At 42.1% G+C, this 12,178-nt stretch overlaps 1 protein-coding gene across 1 annotated transcript in view; it reads right to left on the bottom strand.

Annotated features, from left to right (window-relative positions):
- Positions 1-1,363: 1,363 nt before the first annotated feature.
- TRAPPC9 (trafficking protein particle complex 9) overlaps positions 1,364-12,178 on the bottom strand; it is a 283,369-nt gene continuing 272,554 nt past the window's right edge. Inside the window, exons 22-23 of the mRNA XM_015820169.1 lie at positions 3,659-3,882; positions 1,364-1,584 (exon numbers count right to left, since the gene is read on the bottom strand). Of these exons, the coding sequence (XP_015675655.1) occupies positions 1,405-1,584; positions 3,659-3,882 (404 nt within the window). The 3' untranslated portion in view covers positions 1,364-1,404. The remainder of the gene's footprint in view (positions 1,585-3,658; positions 3,883-12,178) is intronic.

Here is a 12,178-nt window from a genome sequence, read left to right as displayed (position 1 = left end):
CTGGCGTGAACTGTCTTCAAAATGAATTATAATCGCTCCTCTACGGATCCATGGTGGGGCAAACCACGATTCCCACGAAAGGTTTTGCAAACGACAATTCATAGCCAGGGTAAGTGATAGCAGCTAAAGGGAGCTGGAATGGGCTGGAATTATTTGAAATTCATTTCCTTTGGCAAGCCACTCCTTCCATTTCCATCTGTGCACTCCCGGCAGGCAAATGTCTTTGCCTAAATCAAAAGCCAACTAGTTCAGTTGATTGCTTGGCTGTCTACTGAAGAAGCAGATAAAAGAAGAAGGAATACACAAATCTGAAAGTCTCTCCAGCACATAGTCCAGACCAGCGTAGTCAACCGGGGTAGTCAACCTCTCCAGCACATAGTTCAGACCAGGGGTAGTCAACCTTGGCTCTTTTATGACTCGTGGACTTCAACTCCCAGAATTCCTGAGCCAGCACAGCTGGCTCAGGAATTCTGGGAGTTGAAGTCCATGAGTCATAAAAGAGCCAAGGTTGACTACCCCTGGTCCAAACCATCGAGTCTGCATTTCTTGTCATATACTGGTTTTTTAAAAAAATTATACTGAATTTCATTCCATTCAACTAACAAAGCCTTATCTGTGCCAAATGCTTCTGAAATTCAGCTGAAAAGTCGAAAAATGGTCTCTGGAGTACGTGTTCCAGGGCTGCAAACTCAAGAGGTTCAAAAGTGGCAAAGCCAAAAACGGAGATTTGACATCTCGCTGGACCTACCAAATTATATTTTGCCACAACTGTCTTAAATCTGGACTACTTTTCAAAAAGGGGGGGAAAAAATTAAAGAGATTTCAAAAGCTGTACTTAAATCCAATCCTAAGAACTGAACCAACTTGGCCAGCGAAAGACAAAAAAAAAAAAAAAGAAGAGTTGCATCTCCTGTATGGTTTAAAGAATGTAGAACGTTTTTAAAAGTTTGAAAGAATGCAGAAAGTTCAAGTGAGCAGAGGAGAAGAAGAATTTAGAGGTGCAGGTCCATGACTTATGTTATAACTTTGTAGACATCACCCAAGTAGACAAGCATTGATGCAATTAATTTGAGGATTATTTCCCCCCCCCAGACATCAGTGGATACAGTTCAGTGTTATCTCTTAATAACTGAAACATACAGTATTTCTAAAAAAAAGAGAGAGATCATCCCGAAAAACCTTGTGAATGAAGAACATTGAGGTCCTCATCATATAACATTGCCTCTTCCAAAATGAGCAAAAGCGATTGTCCACTTACAGTTGGCTACTTGCAGGTAGTAACCTAAACATGCCTCTTTAAGGCATGTAGAAAACCTGGAGTAGAAAGCAAGGGAGAGAGGCGAACCCAGGGCCAGCCTTGCTGAGCAAGTTGGTTAATGCTACGTTGGATTAATACATTGACGTTTACAACTTGGTCTGGATCACAGAGTGCACAGCTCGGATGTGAACGCTGGGCAGGCACAGCCACGAAGGGGGAAACTCCTTGTCTGAGTTGTCTTCGTGGAACTTGATGTTCAAGTAAAAGTCACCCGTGCAGAGAAAGAGAAGAGCACCGACACACACGGAATTTTCTGTCGGCTGAACCTGAAAGAAAAGGATGGGAGAATTTGAGCAGATTCAGACAATATATAAACCGCATGTGTATGCTCAGTTTCTCCATCCTTGCATTAAAAAGGGATTCCATGTTCCTGGTTTAGGTCCTGGTTTTTTCCAAATGTACCTGGAAGAGACTATTGGTCAGTGGTGGTCAAATTAGCCTCTTGTTGCAAATGGATAGAAGAGATTATTATTATTATTATTATTATTATTATTATTATTATTATTATTATTATTATTATTATTATTATTACTATTATTATTATTATTATTATTATTATTATTATTATTATTATTATTATTAGATGAGAAAGAACTGGAGAAGATAACAAAATACAAAGACCTACAAATAGAAATAGAAAGACTGTGGCAAAAGCAAGCAAGGGTAGTACCAATAGTAATAGGCGCCTTGGGTGCAATCCCAAAACAACTGGAGCACCACTTGAAAACCATCATCGGCATTGACAAATTCGCCATTAGTCAATTGCAAAAGGCAGCCTTACTAGGAACTGCTTCCATCCTGCGATGATATCTGTAATACCATCAAACATCCACATCTGCCTATCCCAGGTCCTTGGTAAGGACTCGATAGGTAGACAAAATGTCAAATCCAGTCTGAACATCTGGCTGACTGTGCAATGATCCATAATAATAATAATAATAATAATAATAATAATAATAATAATAATAATAATAATAATAATAATAATAATAATATCCAGACTTTTTTGTCTTTCTTATCGACTTAACAATTGTCGATAAGACAAAAAAGTCTGGATAGTGGACGTGGCAGTGCCTGGAGACAGCAGAATAGATGAGAAAGAACTGGAGAAGATAACAAAATACAAAAACCTACAGATAGAAATAGAAAGACTGTGGCAAAGGCAAGCAAGGGTGGTACCAATAGTAATAGGTGCCTTGGGTGCAATCCCAAAACAACTGGAGCACCACTTGAACACCATCATCGGCATTGACAAATTCGTCATTAGTCAATTGCAAAAGGCGGCCTTACTAGGAACTGCTTCCATCCTGCGACGATATCTGTGATACCATCAAACATCCACATCTGCCTATCCCAGGTCCTTAGTAAGGACTCGATAGGTAGAAAAAAATGTCAAATCCAGTCTGAACATCTGGCTGACTGTGCAATGATCCATAATAATAATAATAATAATAATAATAATAATAATAATAATAATAATAAGTAGTAGTAGTAGTAGTAGTAGTAGTAGTAGTAGTAGTAGTAGTAGGAAGGGACCTTGGAGGTCATCTAGTCCAACCCCTTGCTCAAGCAGGAAATCCTATACCATTTCGGACAAATGGCTGTCCAGTCTCTTCTTAAAAACTTCCAGTACTGGGGCATTCACCGCTTCTGGAGGCAGGCTGTTACACTGGTTAATTGTTCTAACTGTTCTAACTATTTGTAGCTGTGGGTTGAACTGTGGGGTCCTCAGTGCTCTCTTGCAGACATTTCGTTATCAAACTCGGAGAGCATCAACGACCCCACAGTGCACTGGTGATGTTACCTAGTTTGGTAACGAAACGTCTGCAAGAAAATAACCAACTTCAGAGGGTACCTAGGACCCCCGTTGTTGCAAATTTCACACAATTTTAAAGGAACCCCTGGGTTTGTGTGCATTGTAGCATCCATTCTCCAAAGCACAACAATATAGTTCCTCATGCTTGCCAAGGAGGAGGCCTAATTAATTTACCAAATTGGTAGAAGAATAACTGGAACCCATTTTGCCTACGTGAAACAACATTGGCCCTGTCTTCTACAGGGTGTATCGATTTTGTTTCCTTTCATACTTCGTATTTTTATCGGTGGCGTAAAACATTCTGGTGCTATACAAAGTGGAGCACAAACTGAAAAATTGTTAAGTAAGCAAGCAAACAAATAAATCCATGCTTTTTTTTAAAAAAAAAAAACAGTGACAGGTGAGGGATTCCAAAGCACTTTCAAAAAAAGTGTTGAATAAAAAAAGCGCGGAACGCCACCGACGTTCCTTTCTTTAACTTTTTAACTTGGAGACAGAACAAATACGACCAAGCGTGGACTTACTGTATCGATGAAAAAAGTGTTGGATCCAACGAAAGTGATGCCCTCTTGAAGATCGTAATTGTGGACGCCGTTTTGATAGTCTTGGTAGGGGATCACAGTGAGGGAGAAGGGCCCCACGCTGTGCTTGCTCCAGTTGGTCAGCTTCACTTCCAGTTTCACTGGGTCCCCGACAGTGCAGTCCGCCACAATATCCGAGTCGCAGGGTTTCCCTTCCACCAGCACGTCTGTAGTACACAAAGCGGAAGACGGGATGAATGACTTTTGCTTCGAGAAGGCGAAATCCTAAATTTAATGTCTTTTGCAAACTACAAGGAGGCAGGTTGCAAATGAAAATGAATACCGCAGTACAGGTCGTCCCCAGCTTACAACAGTTCATTTAGTGACCGATGTTACAACAGCACTGAAAAAAGTGACTTATGACCGTTGTTTTACACTTACAACCATTGCAGCATCTCCGTGGTCACATGACCAAAATTCAGACGCTTGCGCTCATATTTATGACGGTTATAGTGTTTCCGGGGGGGGGGGGGGCACGAGATCCCCTTTTGCAACCTTCAGACAGGCAAATTGAAAGGGGATGCCAGATTCACTTAACAATCATCTTGCTAACTTAACAACTACAGTGAATCCCTTAAGGGCAGCAAGACAGGTCGCAAAATGGAGCAAAAGTCACTTAACAAATGTTTCACCTTGCAACCGAAATTTTAGGCTCGACTGTGATCGCAAATCTTCAACGTACAGTCACAATTGAGCCCCTAATTTTTGCTGCTAGGAAAGACAGTTGTGAAGTGCTACATTTTACGACCTTTTTTGCCATGGTTGTTAAGTGAATCTCAGGTTGTTAAGTAAATCAGGCAGCCGTTAAGTGAGTCGGGCCTGAGCAGGAGGTTGGACTAGATGACCTCCAAGGTCCCTTCCAACTTTATCATTATTATTATTATTATTATTATTATTATTATTATTATTATTATTATTATTATTATTATTATTATTTCGCAAACGACAATCCTAGAGCCAGTGACACAGCGCCCAACGTTTGATCACGTGACTGCAATGGTCGTAAGCCTGATAGCTGATCCTGAGCCATTTTTTTCAGCGCCGTTGTAACTTTGAATAGTAATTAAACAAACGGTTAAAAACTGAGGACTACCCGCATAATGTCCTAATCGGTCCAGCAGGTCATTCAGTTGCAAAACGGGACAACTCACCATGGCCAACTCGCTGTGGGACAATTCACTGCGGCCAACACACCACGGGAGTCACTCAGTTCCTTTTATTTTTGTTGACCACACTTTCGTCAAAATTATTTTATCTCTGGTATCAAAGGAAAATCATTCCTGTGACTACCAGCTTTTGCAATGCGCTGATGAAGAAGAAAAGGAACTAATCTCGCGTTGAATTGTCCCGTGGCGAGTTGGTCACCGCAAGGAGTTGGCCACCGCGCGAGTTGGCCACCGCAAGTCGGCCACGGAGAGTTGGCTGCGGCAAATCGACATAGACCAGGGGTAGGCAACCTTGGCTCTTTTATGACTCGTGGACTTCAACTCCCAGAATTCCTGAGCCAGCCACGTTGAGGGGAAAGGGAGAGGTTTCCAAGCTGAGCCAGGCTGGCTCAGGAATTCTGGGAGTTGAAGTCCACAAGTCATCAAAGAGCCAAGGTTGCCTATCCCTGACATAGACTCATTCAGCTGAGGTAAAAATCTGTTACTCAGATATTATTATTATTATTATTATTATTATTATTATTATTATTATTATTATTATTATTATTATTATTATTAAGACTTGAAATCCTGGTAATAGTAAATCATCCATAAGTAGCATTTTCTCTAAAATGATAAGGTTTAGGAATTTTACAACCAGTTTACAATTTTCGTTTACAATTTTACTAGTATGAAGTTAGACTTTATTGAGACACGGGTTTTAAATGAGAAAGCACAATCTTTTATTAATTCTTCTTAACGGAAAACATCTGAATTCACCTAGGCCAGGGGTAGGCAACTCTTGGCTCTTTTATGACTCGTGGACTTCAACTCCCAGAATTCCTGAGCCAGCCATACCGAAGGGAAAGGGAGAGGTTTCCAAGCTGAGCCATGCTGGCTCAGGAATTCTGGGAGTTGAAGTCCACCAGTCATAAAAGAGCCAAGGTTGCCTACCCCTGACCTAGGCATTCCTAATGTATTTTTCTCTTTTGATATTGTTAAATTGGTATCGTTTAACAGGTGAAGAATCCGCAGGAATCTAAAGAAACCGACCAACAAATCACAACACAGCCAGACAGAGATGCAATGGATAATAATGGCAGATGTTCATTTTAATCTTGATTAGATAGCAATTGCAGCTAATTCGAAATAGTATTCATCAGTAAAAATATGTACAGGTGTTGCCAGCGGGGAATAACATTTTAAAATATATACCCATATTTTTTTGCCCGTATTATCAGGTCTTCCTGAACGACACAAAAGAGTTTAGGCATCCTTAACACCTTCAGAACCTCATCAACTGACAGAGCAGGGAAAAGATCAGAAGCATTCATTTTGGGTAGATTAATTTAGCAATAATAAGCCTCAAATCAAACAGGTCAACTTTTCCATTCATTTCATCATATTCTTGCTTCAACTTCTCCTCTCTGTTATTTTTAGTCTCGTCTGTGTAAACCATTTGAGTTAAACCTAATGTTTTGTCACTGTCACAACCCCTCCCACTTGCCTGCACCGTGCATGACAAATCACCCCAAAGATCTCATCACAACGGGGCAAAAAAATAAAAAAAGTAATTAGATAAGATAAGATAACCTTTATTGTCATTTTTTTTTACTGTGGGCACAACGGCACACGTCAAAAATGAAATTTAGTTGCCCGCTCTCAAAGTGAAACACATACATGACACACACCTAAACATATTATGTACAACATATGTATAGACCTACATCCCTACATATACATAATAAATAAATATTAACTACTGTCCATCTTGAATTTATAATGGAAGGAGGAAGCTTGAGAGTTCACAAGGTTAATGCTGTATGGAATGAAATTATGGCTGAATCTGGAAGTTCTGCTTCGGATACCATGGAGCCCCGACCTCCCAGAAGGTAACAAGGAAAACAGGTCGTGAAGAGGATGTGTAGTGTCCCAGATGATCTTACAGACCCTGCTCAAGCAATGCTTCTGTGCTATGTCCTGGATGGAAGGGAGGGAGCTGCCAATGATCTTTTCAGACATTCTCACCACTCTCTGCACCGCCTTCCTGTCTGAAGCAGGGATGCTTCCAAATCAGTCTGTGATGCTGTGTGACAGGATGCTCTCAATCGTCCCCCTGTAGAAAGTGGTCAGGACAGGGGAAGGAAGATGTGCTTTTCTCATGCAACGCAGAAAATGCAGGCGCTGCTGTGCCCGCTTCACCAGGGTCTCGCTGTTGAGCAACCAAGCCAGCCTACTCGTTAGCTGCACACCCAGGAATTTGATGCTGGTAACCATCTCCACAGGTGTCAGTCTTATATTTTTTCAGAACTAAAAAAAGAGGGCCAGTTGAATACACAAGCTTTACAAATGAAGAACTAGCTCTTGCAAGGACCACAAAGGAAGCTTTTCATTCGTGCACGTGTTTAACACATCTCGGGCTTCTCTGCTGAGACGTATCTGGCAAATTAAAATTTTCCGGTTCTCTTGACGAATCAAGGCAAGGTAATTAGCAAGCACACACTGAGCTCATTCCAAGGAAAATATGGACACTGCCAGGATAATAGGCTTATGGACAGAACACATGAAAAAAGAGGGATGTCAAACGCCGGGGAAATCACAAAATTCAGGCAGTTCAAATGAGACTAAAGGCTGATTGCAAGTTTAAGTTCTCTATAAGAATCTGACCAACTAAGAGTCAAGGGAATTGTGTGGGAGATAAGACAGTCATTCAAGGTGGGGTGGATTTAGATCTCTTGTGGGCGCACAGGGACTCATGACTTATGACGTGTTTGACCCCTCCCTTGGGCTCAGCCTGGTCATCTCCTATAATGGCTGGGTTAGTGCGCAGAAAAAGCCTTCTTTAATTTCTCTAATCTTTTCAGTCCAAAGATTCAGGATCAACTCCCTATACCATTCCAGACAAATGGAAGTTTCTTCTTAATTCCAGGTTGCTTCTCTCCTTGATTAGTTCAATCAATCAATCAATCAATCAGAATAGAGCTGGAAGGGACATCAGAGGTCTTCTAGTCCAACTCCCTGCTCGGTACTTGTTCCGGTGACTTGCCGGGAACGTGGGAGCATTTGGGGAACATTTGGAGCAATAAAGGGGCGGTTTGAATTGCCAGCTGACAGTGTAGCCTCTGTGCTGTGCCCTGGGTCATCACACTCTGCTTTGATGCACCATCTGTGTTAGCAAGTCAAATACACGATGCCCGGACTTTACTCCCTAGCAAACGAGAATGTTAAATGAGCTCCACCGAGTGCCGTGAACCGTTTCTGCGTTAGCGAGAGAGCGAAACCGAAACCATTCCTTGCTTCAGATGAGCAGCTCTCTAAGGGTAGTTTCCCCGTAATTGGCCGCCTCCCTGAGCCTCTGCAAACAGGGCTGATCATTTGACAGAACAAGCTGTCTTTACCTGTTTATTAGTGCCAGCTTATGTTTTGCGTTCAGGAAATAATTAGTCTCTGTAAGCATACAAACCCTAAATCAATCGTAGACTAATTGGCTGGGGGAGAGGTGAAATCAATTTCTCCAATCTGAAGTTTCTGTCTTATGACCTTTAAAGTTTTAATTGGATGTGATATCGGAGGCTTTCCACGGATACATAGAGATGAGGTGTGGCACATCGCCACGTTAAAAGGGAAGGCGAGTAGGTTTAGCCTTCATTGGACTGTCCCATTGCAGATACAACATAAGGCTTGGAGACCAGTCAAATGGCTAAATTCTACATCTAATAGTGGCGCTGAGCCTTCTGAGAGGCAGAAAACGAGCATTATCAAGTTTAATGTTAATGAAAAAGATAAAAAATGTTGACACTTTGGAGAGAATTCAGAGAAGAGCGACAAAAATGATTAGGGGCCTAGAAGCTAAAACATACAAAGAACGATTGCAGGAATTGGGTAGATCTAGTCTAGCGAAAAGAAGGACGAGGGGTGACATGATAGCTGTCTTCCAATACTTGAAGGGCTGCTCCAAAGAAGAGGGAGTCAAGCTATTCTCCAAAGCACCTGAAGGCAGGACAAGAAGCAATGGATGGAAACCAATCAAAGAGAGAAGCAACCTGGAACTAAGGAGAAACTTCCTGACAGTGAGAACAATTAATTAGTGGAAAGACGTGCCTCCGGAAGTTGTGGGGCCAGTTGCCAAGTGTCTGAATTTTGATTGTGTGACCGTGGGCATGCTGCAAGGGCCGTTAAGTGTGAATAACGGTCACACGTCAATTTTTTTTCAGTGCCATTGTAACTTCCCAGGGCCACTAAACGAAAACTTGTAAGGTGAGGGCTACCTGTAAATAGGAAAATATATTGGAGGATGAAATTCCTGCCTACTTTCAAATTCCATGGAACGGTCTTAGGAAAATGCTGCTCTGTTGGAGGCCAATTCAGTAATGATAAAAGCGCAATCTTTTGGCCTGGGCTGTTTAAACCAGGCAAATAAATTCCTTTCCCCTCTCTTTTTTTTTTTCCAGGGAAAAAAAATCTGAAGCGGGCTGCTGTTGGCTTCTCGTTTCAGCTTCACTAAGCACGAGGCTGGATAAAATCCTTTTCTGCTGCTGATGTTGTCCTTCCAACCATCCAAATCTGTGCTGAAATTTGTTAATCAAAGGAGCCTGGGCATTGTTCCTGGGCCATCGGAGCCCCTTCCCAGATTGTTGCACGAGTGTTTTTTCCCTTTAATCTTCCCAGCCCAGGTCCTCTTTTAATTTGCAACAGCAGATTTGGCACCCCTCGGCTCTTCCTAATGAAAAAGCCAGAGAGTAGGCAGGTCAATCCAAACAAAACAGATTCATAAAAGCTGAACTCCTTCTCCTCAAACGCTTCACACAAATGCCAAATGGCAATTTGGTGACAGCTGAGCCTCCTATTACATGTGTATTTGTTGTAAATCTATTCGATGCGTTTCAGAGCCTGGCTATCGACTCTCTGCTTCATGTTTCAACTTAGAAGTCTCCATTTGCTAGTGATAGATAGATAGATAGATAGATAGATAGATAGATAGAGAGAGAGAGAGAGAGAGAGAGAGAGATAAACAGACAGACAGACAGACGGATAGATGGATATATACATATACAGTATAGATAGATAGATAGATATAGACACACACACACACACACACACACACACACAGAGAGAGAGAGAGAGAGAGAGAGAGAGAGAGAGAGAGAGATGGATAGATAGATAGATAGATAGATAGATAGATATAGATGTTAGAGAGATAGAGAGAGAGATATATAGAGAGATGGATGGATGGATATAGAGATGATAGATAGATAGATAGATAGATAGATAGATAGATAGATAGATAGATAGATAGATAGATAGATAGATAAACAGACAGAGACAGACGGATAGATGGATATATAGATAGATGTATACATATATAGATAGATATAGACACACACACACACACACACACAGAGAGAGAGAGAGAGAGAGAGAGAGATATGGATAGATAGATATAGATATAGATGATAGATAGAGAGATATAGACAGAGAGAGATGGATGGATGGATGGATGGATATAGAGATGATAGATAGATAGATAGATAGATAGATAGATAGATAGATAGATAGATAGATAGATAGACATACAGACAGACAAAGCAGTAACAAATCAAATTGCCTGCAATCCCTGTCTTGCTAAACCCCCAAAGCTGCATGTAGTTGGTTTGTTTAGGAAATTTATATGACCGCCTACTTGCTCACAGGGACTCTAGGTAGCTTACAAGCAATAAAAACACATTATAGGGGGGAAAAAAACCACATAACTTCCCACCCCCTGGCGACAACAAGCAATTAAGCAACTTGATGGGCTCCGTCACACTCTGGGCTCTCCAGGCCCGCTGGCAAAACCAAGCCTTCAGGGCCTTGCGAAAGAGTGTCAAAGTGGGGGCCAGTCTAATTTCTGAAGGGATCAATTAATCAATCAAAATAGAGCTGGAGGGGACCTTGGAGGTCCTCTAGTCCAACCCCCTGCTCAAGCAGGAGACCCTATAACATTTCAAGCAGGTGGCTGTCCAGGCTCTTCTGAAAAGCCTCCAGTGATGGAGCGCCCACGACTTCTGAAGGCAACTTCTGTTCCACTGGTTAATTGGGCCCCCTGTTAGGAAGTTTCTCCTTAGTTCCAGGTGGCTTCTCTCCTTGATTAGTTTCCATCCATTGTTTGATGATATTCCAAAGAAAAGGAGCCACCCTGGAGAAGGTGCTTCTTCTGGATTCCACCAGGTGTACCTCCTTAGGGGACAAGGCCCAGAACATTTCTTGCCTCTCTGCCCCAATGGGTCAGGTGGATGTGACCGGCAAGAGACGGTCCCTCAGATAAGCTGGTCCCAAGCCATGAAGGGCTTTAAAGGTGACAACCAGCACCTGGAAGCAGATCAGCAACCAATGCAGCTCCCGCAGGAGAGGTGACACGTGTGCACACCTGGGTCTGCACAAAACCATGCGGGCCGCTGCATTTTTGAATCAAGTGGAGGTTCTTGATGCTTTTTCAAGGGCAGCCCAGTTGTTTTCTGCTCCTCACTAGAGGTCTATGGAGATTCTCAGTCACCCAGGTCATAGTTATCCCAAGGGTGCTTTTTCACGAGGCAACTGGAGCTTCCTGTTTTGCTTTGAAGACGTTTCGCTTCTCATGCAAGAAGCTTCTTCAGCTCTGACTGGATGGTGGGGAATGGAAGGATTTTTTTAGTCACCGCGATGTAAAAAAGATGTGGAGACTCTAGAAAGAGTACAGAGAAGAGCAACAAAGATGATTAGGGGACTGGAGGCTAAAATATATAAGGAACGGTTGCTGGAATTGGGTATGTCTAGTTTAATGAAGAGAAGGACGAGGGGGGACATGATAGCAGTCTTCCTGTATCTCAGGGGCTGCCACAAAGAAGAGGGAGTCAAGCTATTTTCCAAAGCACCTGGAGGCAGGACAAGAAGCAACGGGTGGAAACTAATCAAGGAGACAAGCAATCTAGAACTAAGGAGAAACTTCCTGACAGTTAGAACAATTAACCAGTGGAACAACCTGCCTCCAGAAGCGGTGGAAGTTTTTAAGAAGAGACTGGACAGCCACTTGTCTGAAATGGTATAGGGTTTCCTGCCTGAGCAGGGGGTTGGACTAGATGACCTCCAAGGTCCCTTCCAACTTTATTATTATTATTATTATTATTATTATTATTATTATTATTATTATACTCCAAAAACAATAAATGAAGCAATATTGTCATTCCAAACGTTGCAGGAATATCGGAAAAGCTCAGTAGGATCTTCAGCCAACACAACGTATGTGCACACTTCAAACCCACAAATACACTAAGGCAGAAGCTTGTCCACCCCAAGGATAAAA

The sequence above is a fragment of the Protobothrops mucrosquamatus genome, unplaced genomic scaffold, assembly GCF_001527695.2.
Source record: "Protobothrops mucrosquamatus isolate PMUCROS unplaced genomic scaffold, P.Mucros_1.0 scaffold1079, whole genome shotgun sequence".
NCBI classification, from domain to species: domain Eukaryota; kingdom Metazoa; phylum Chordata; class Lepidosauria; order Squamata; family Viperidae; genus Protobothrops; species Protobothrops mucrosquamatus.
This window is presented reverse-complemented; position numbering and strand designations above follow the sequence as displayed.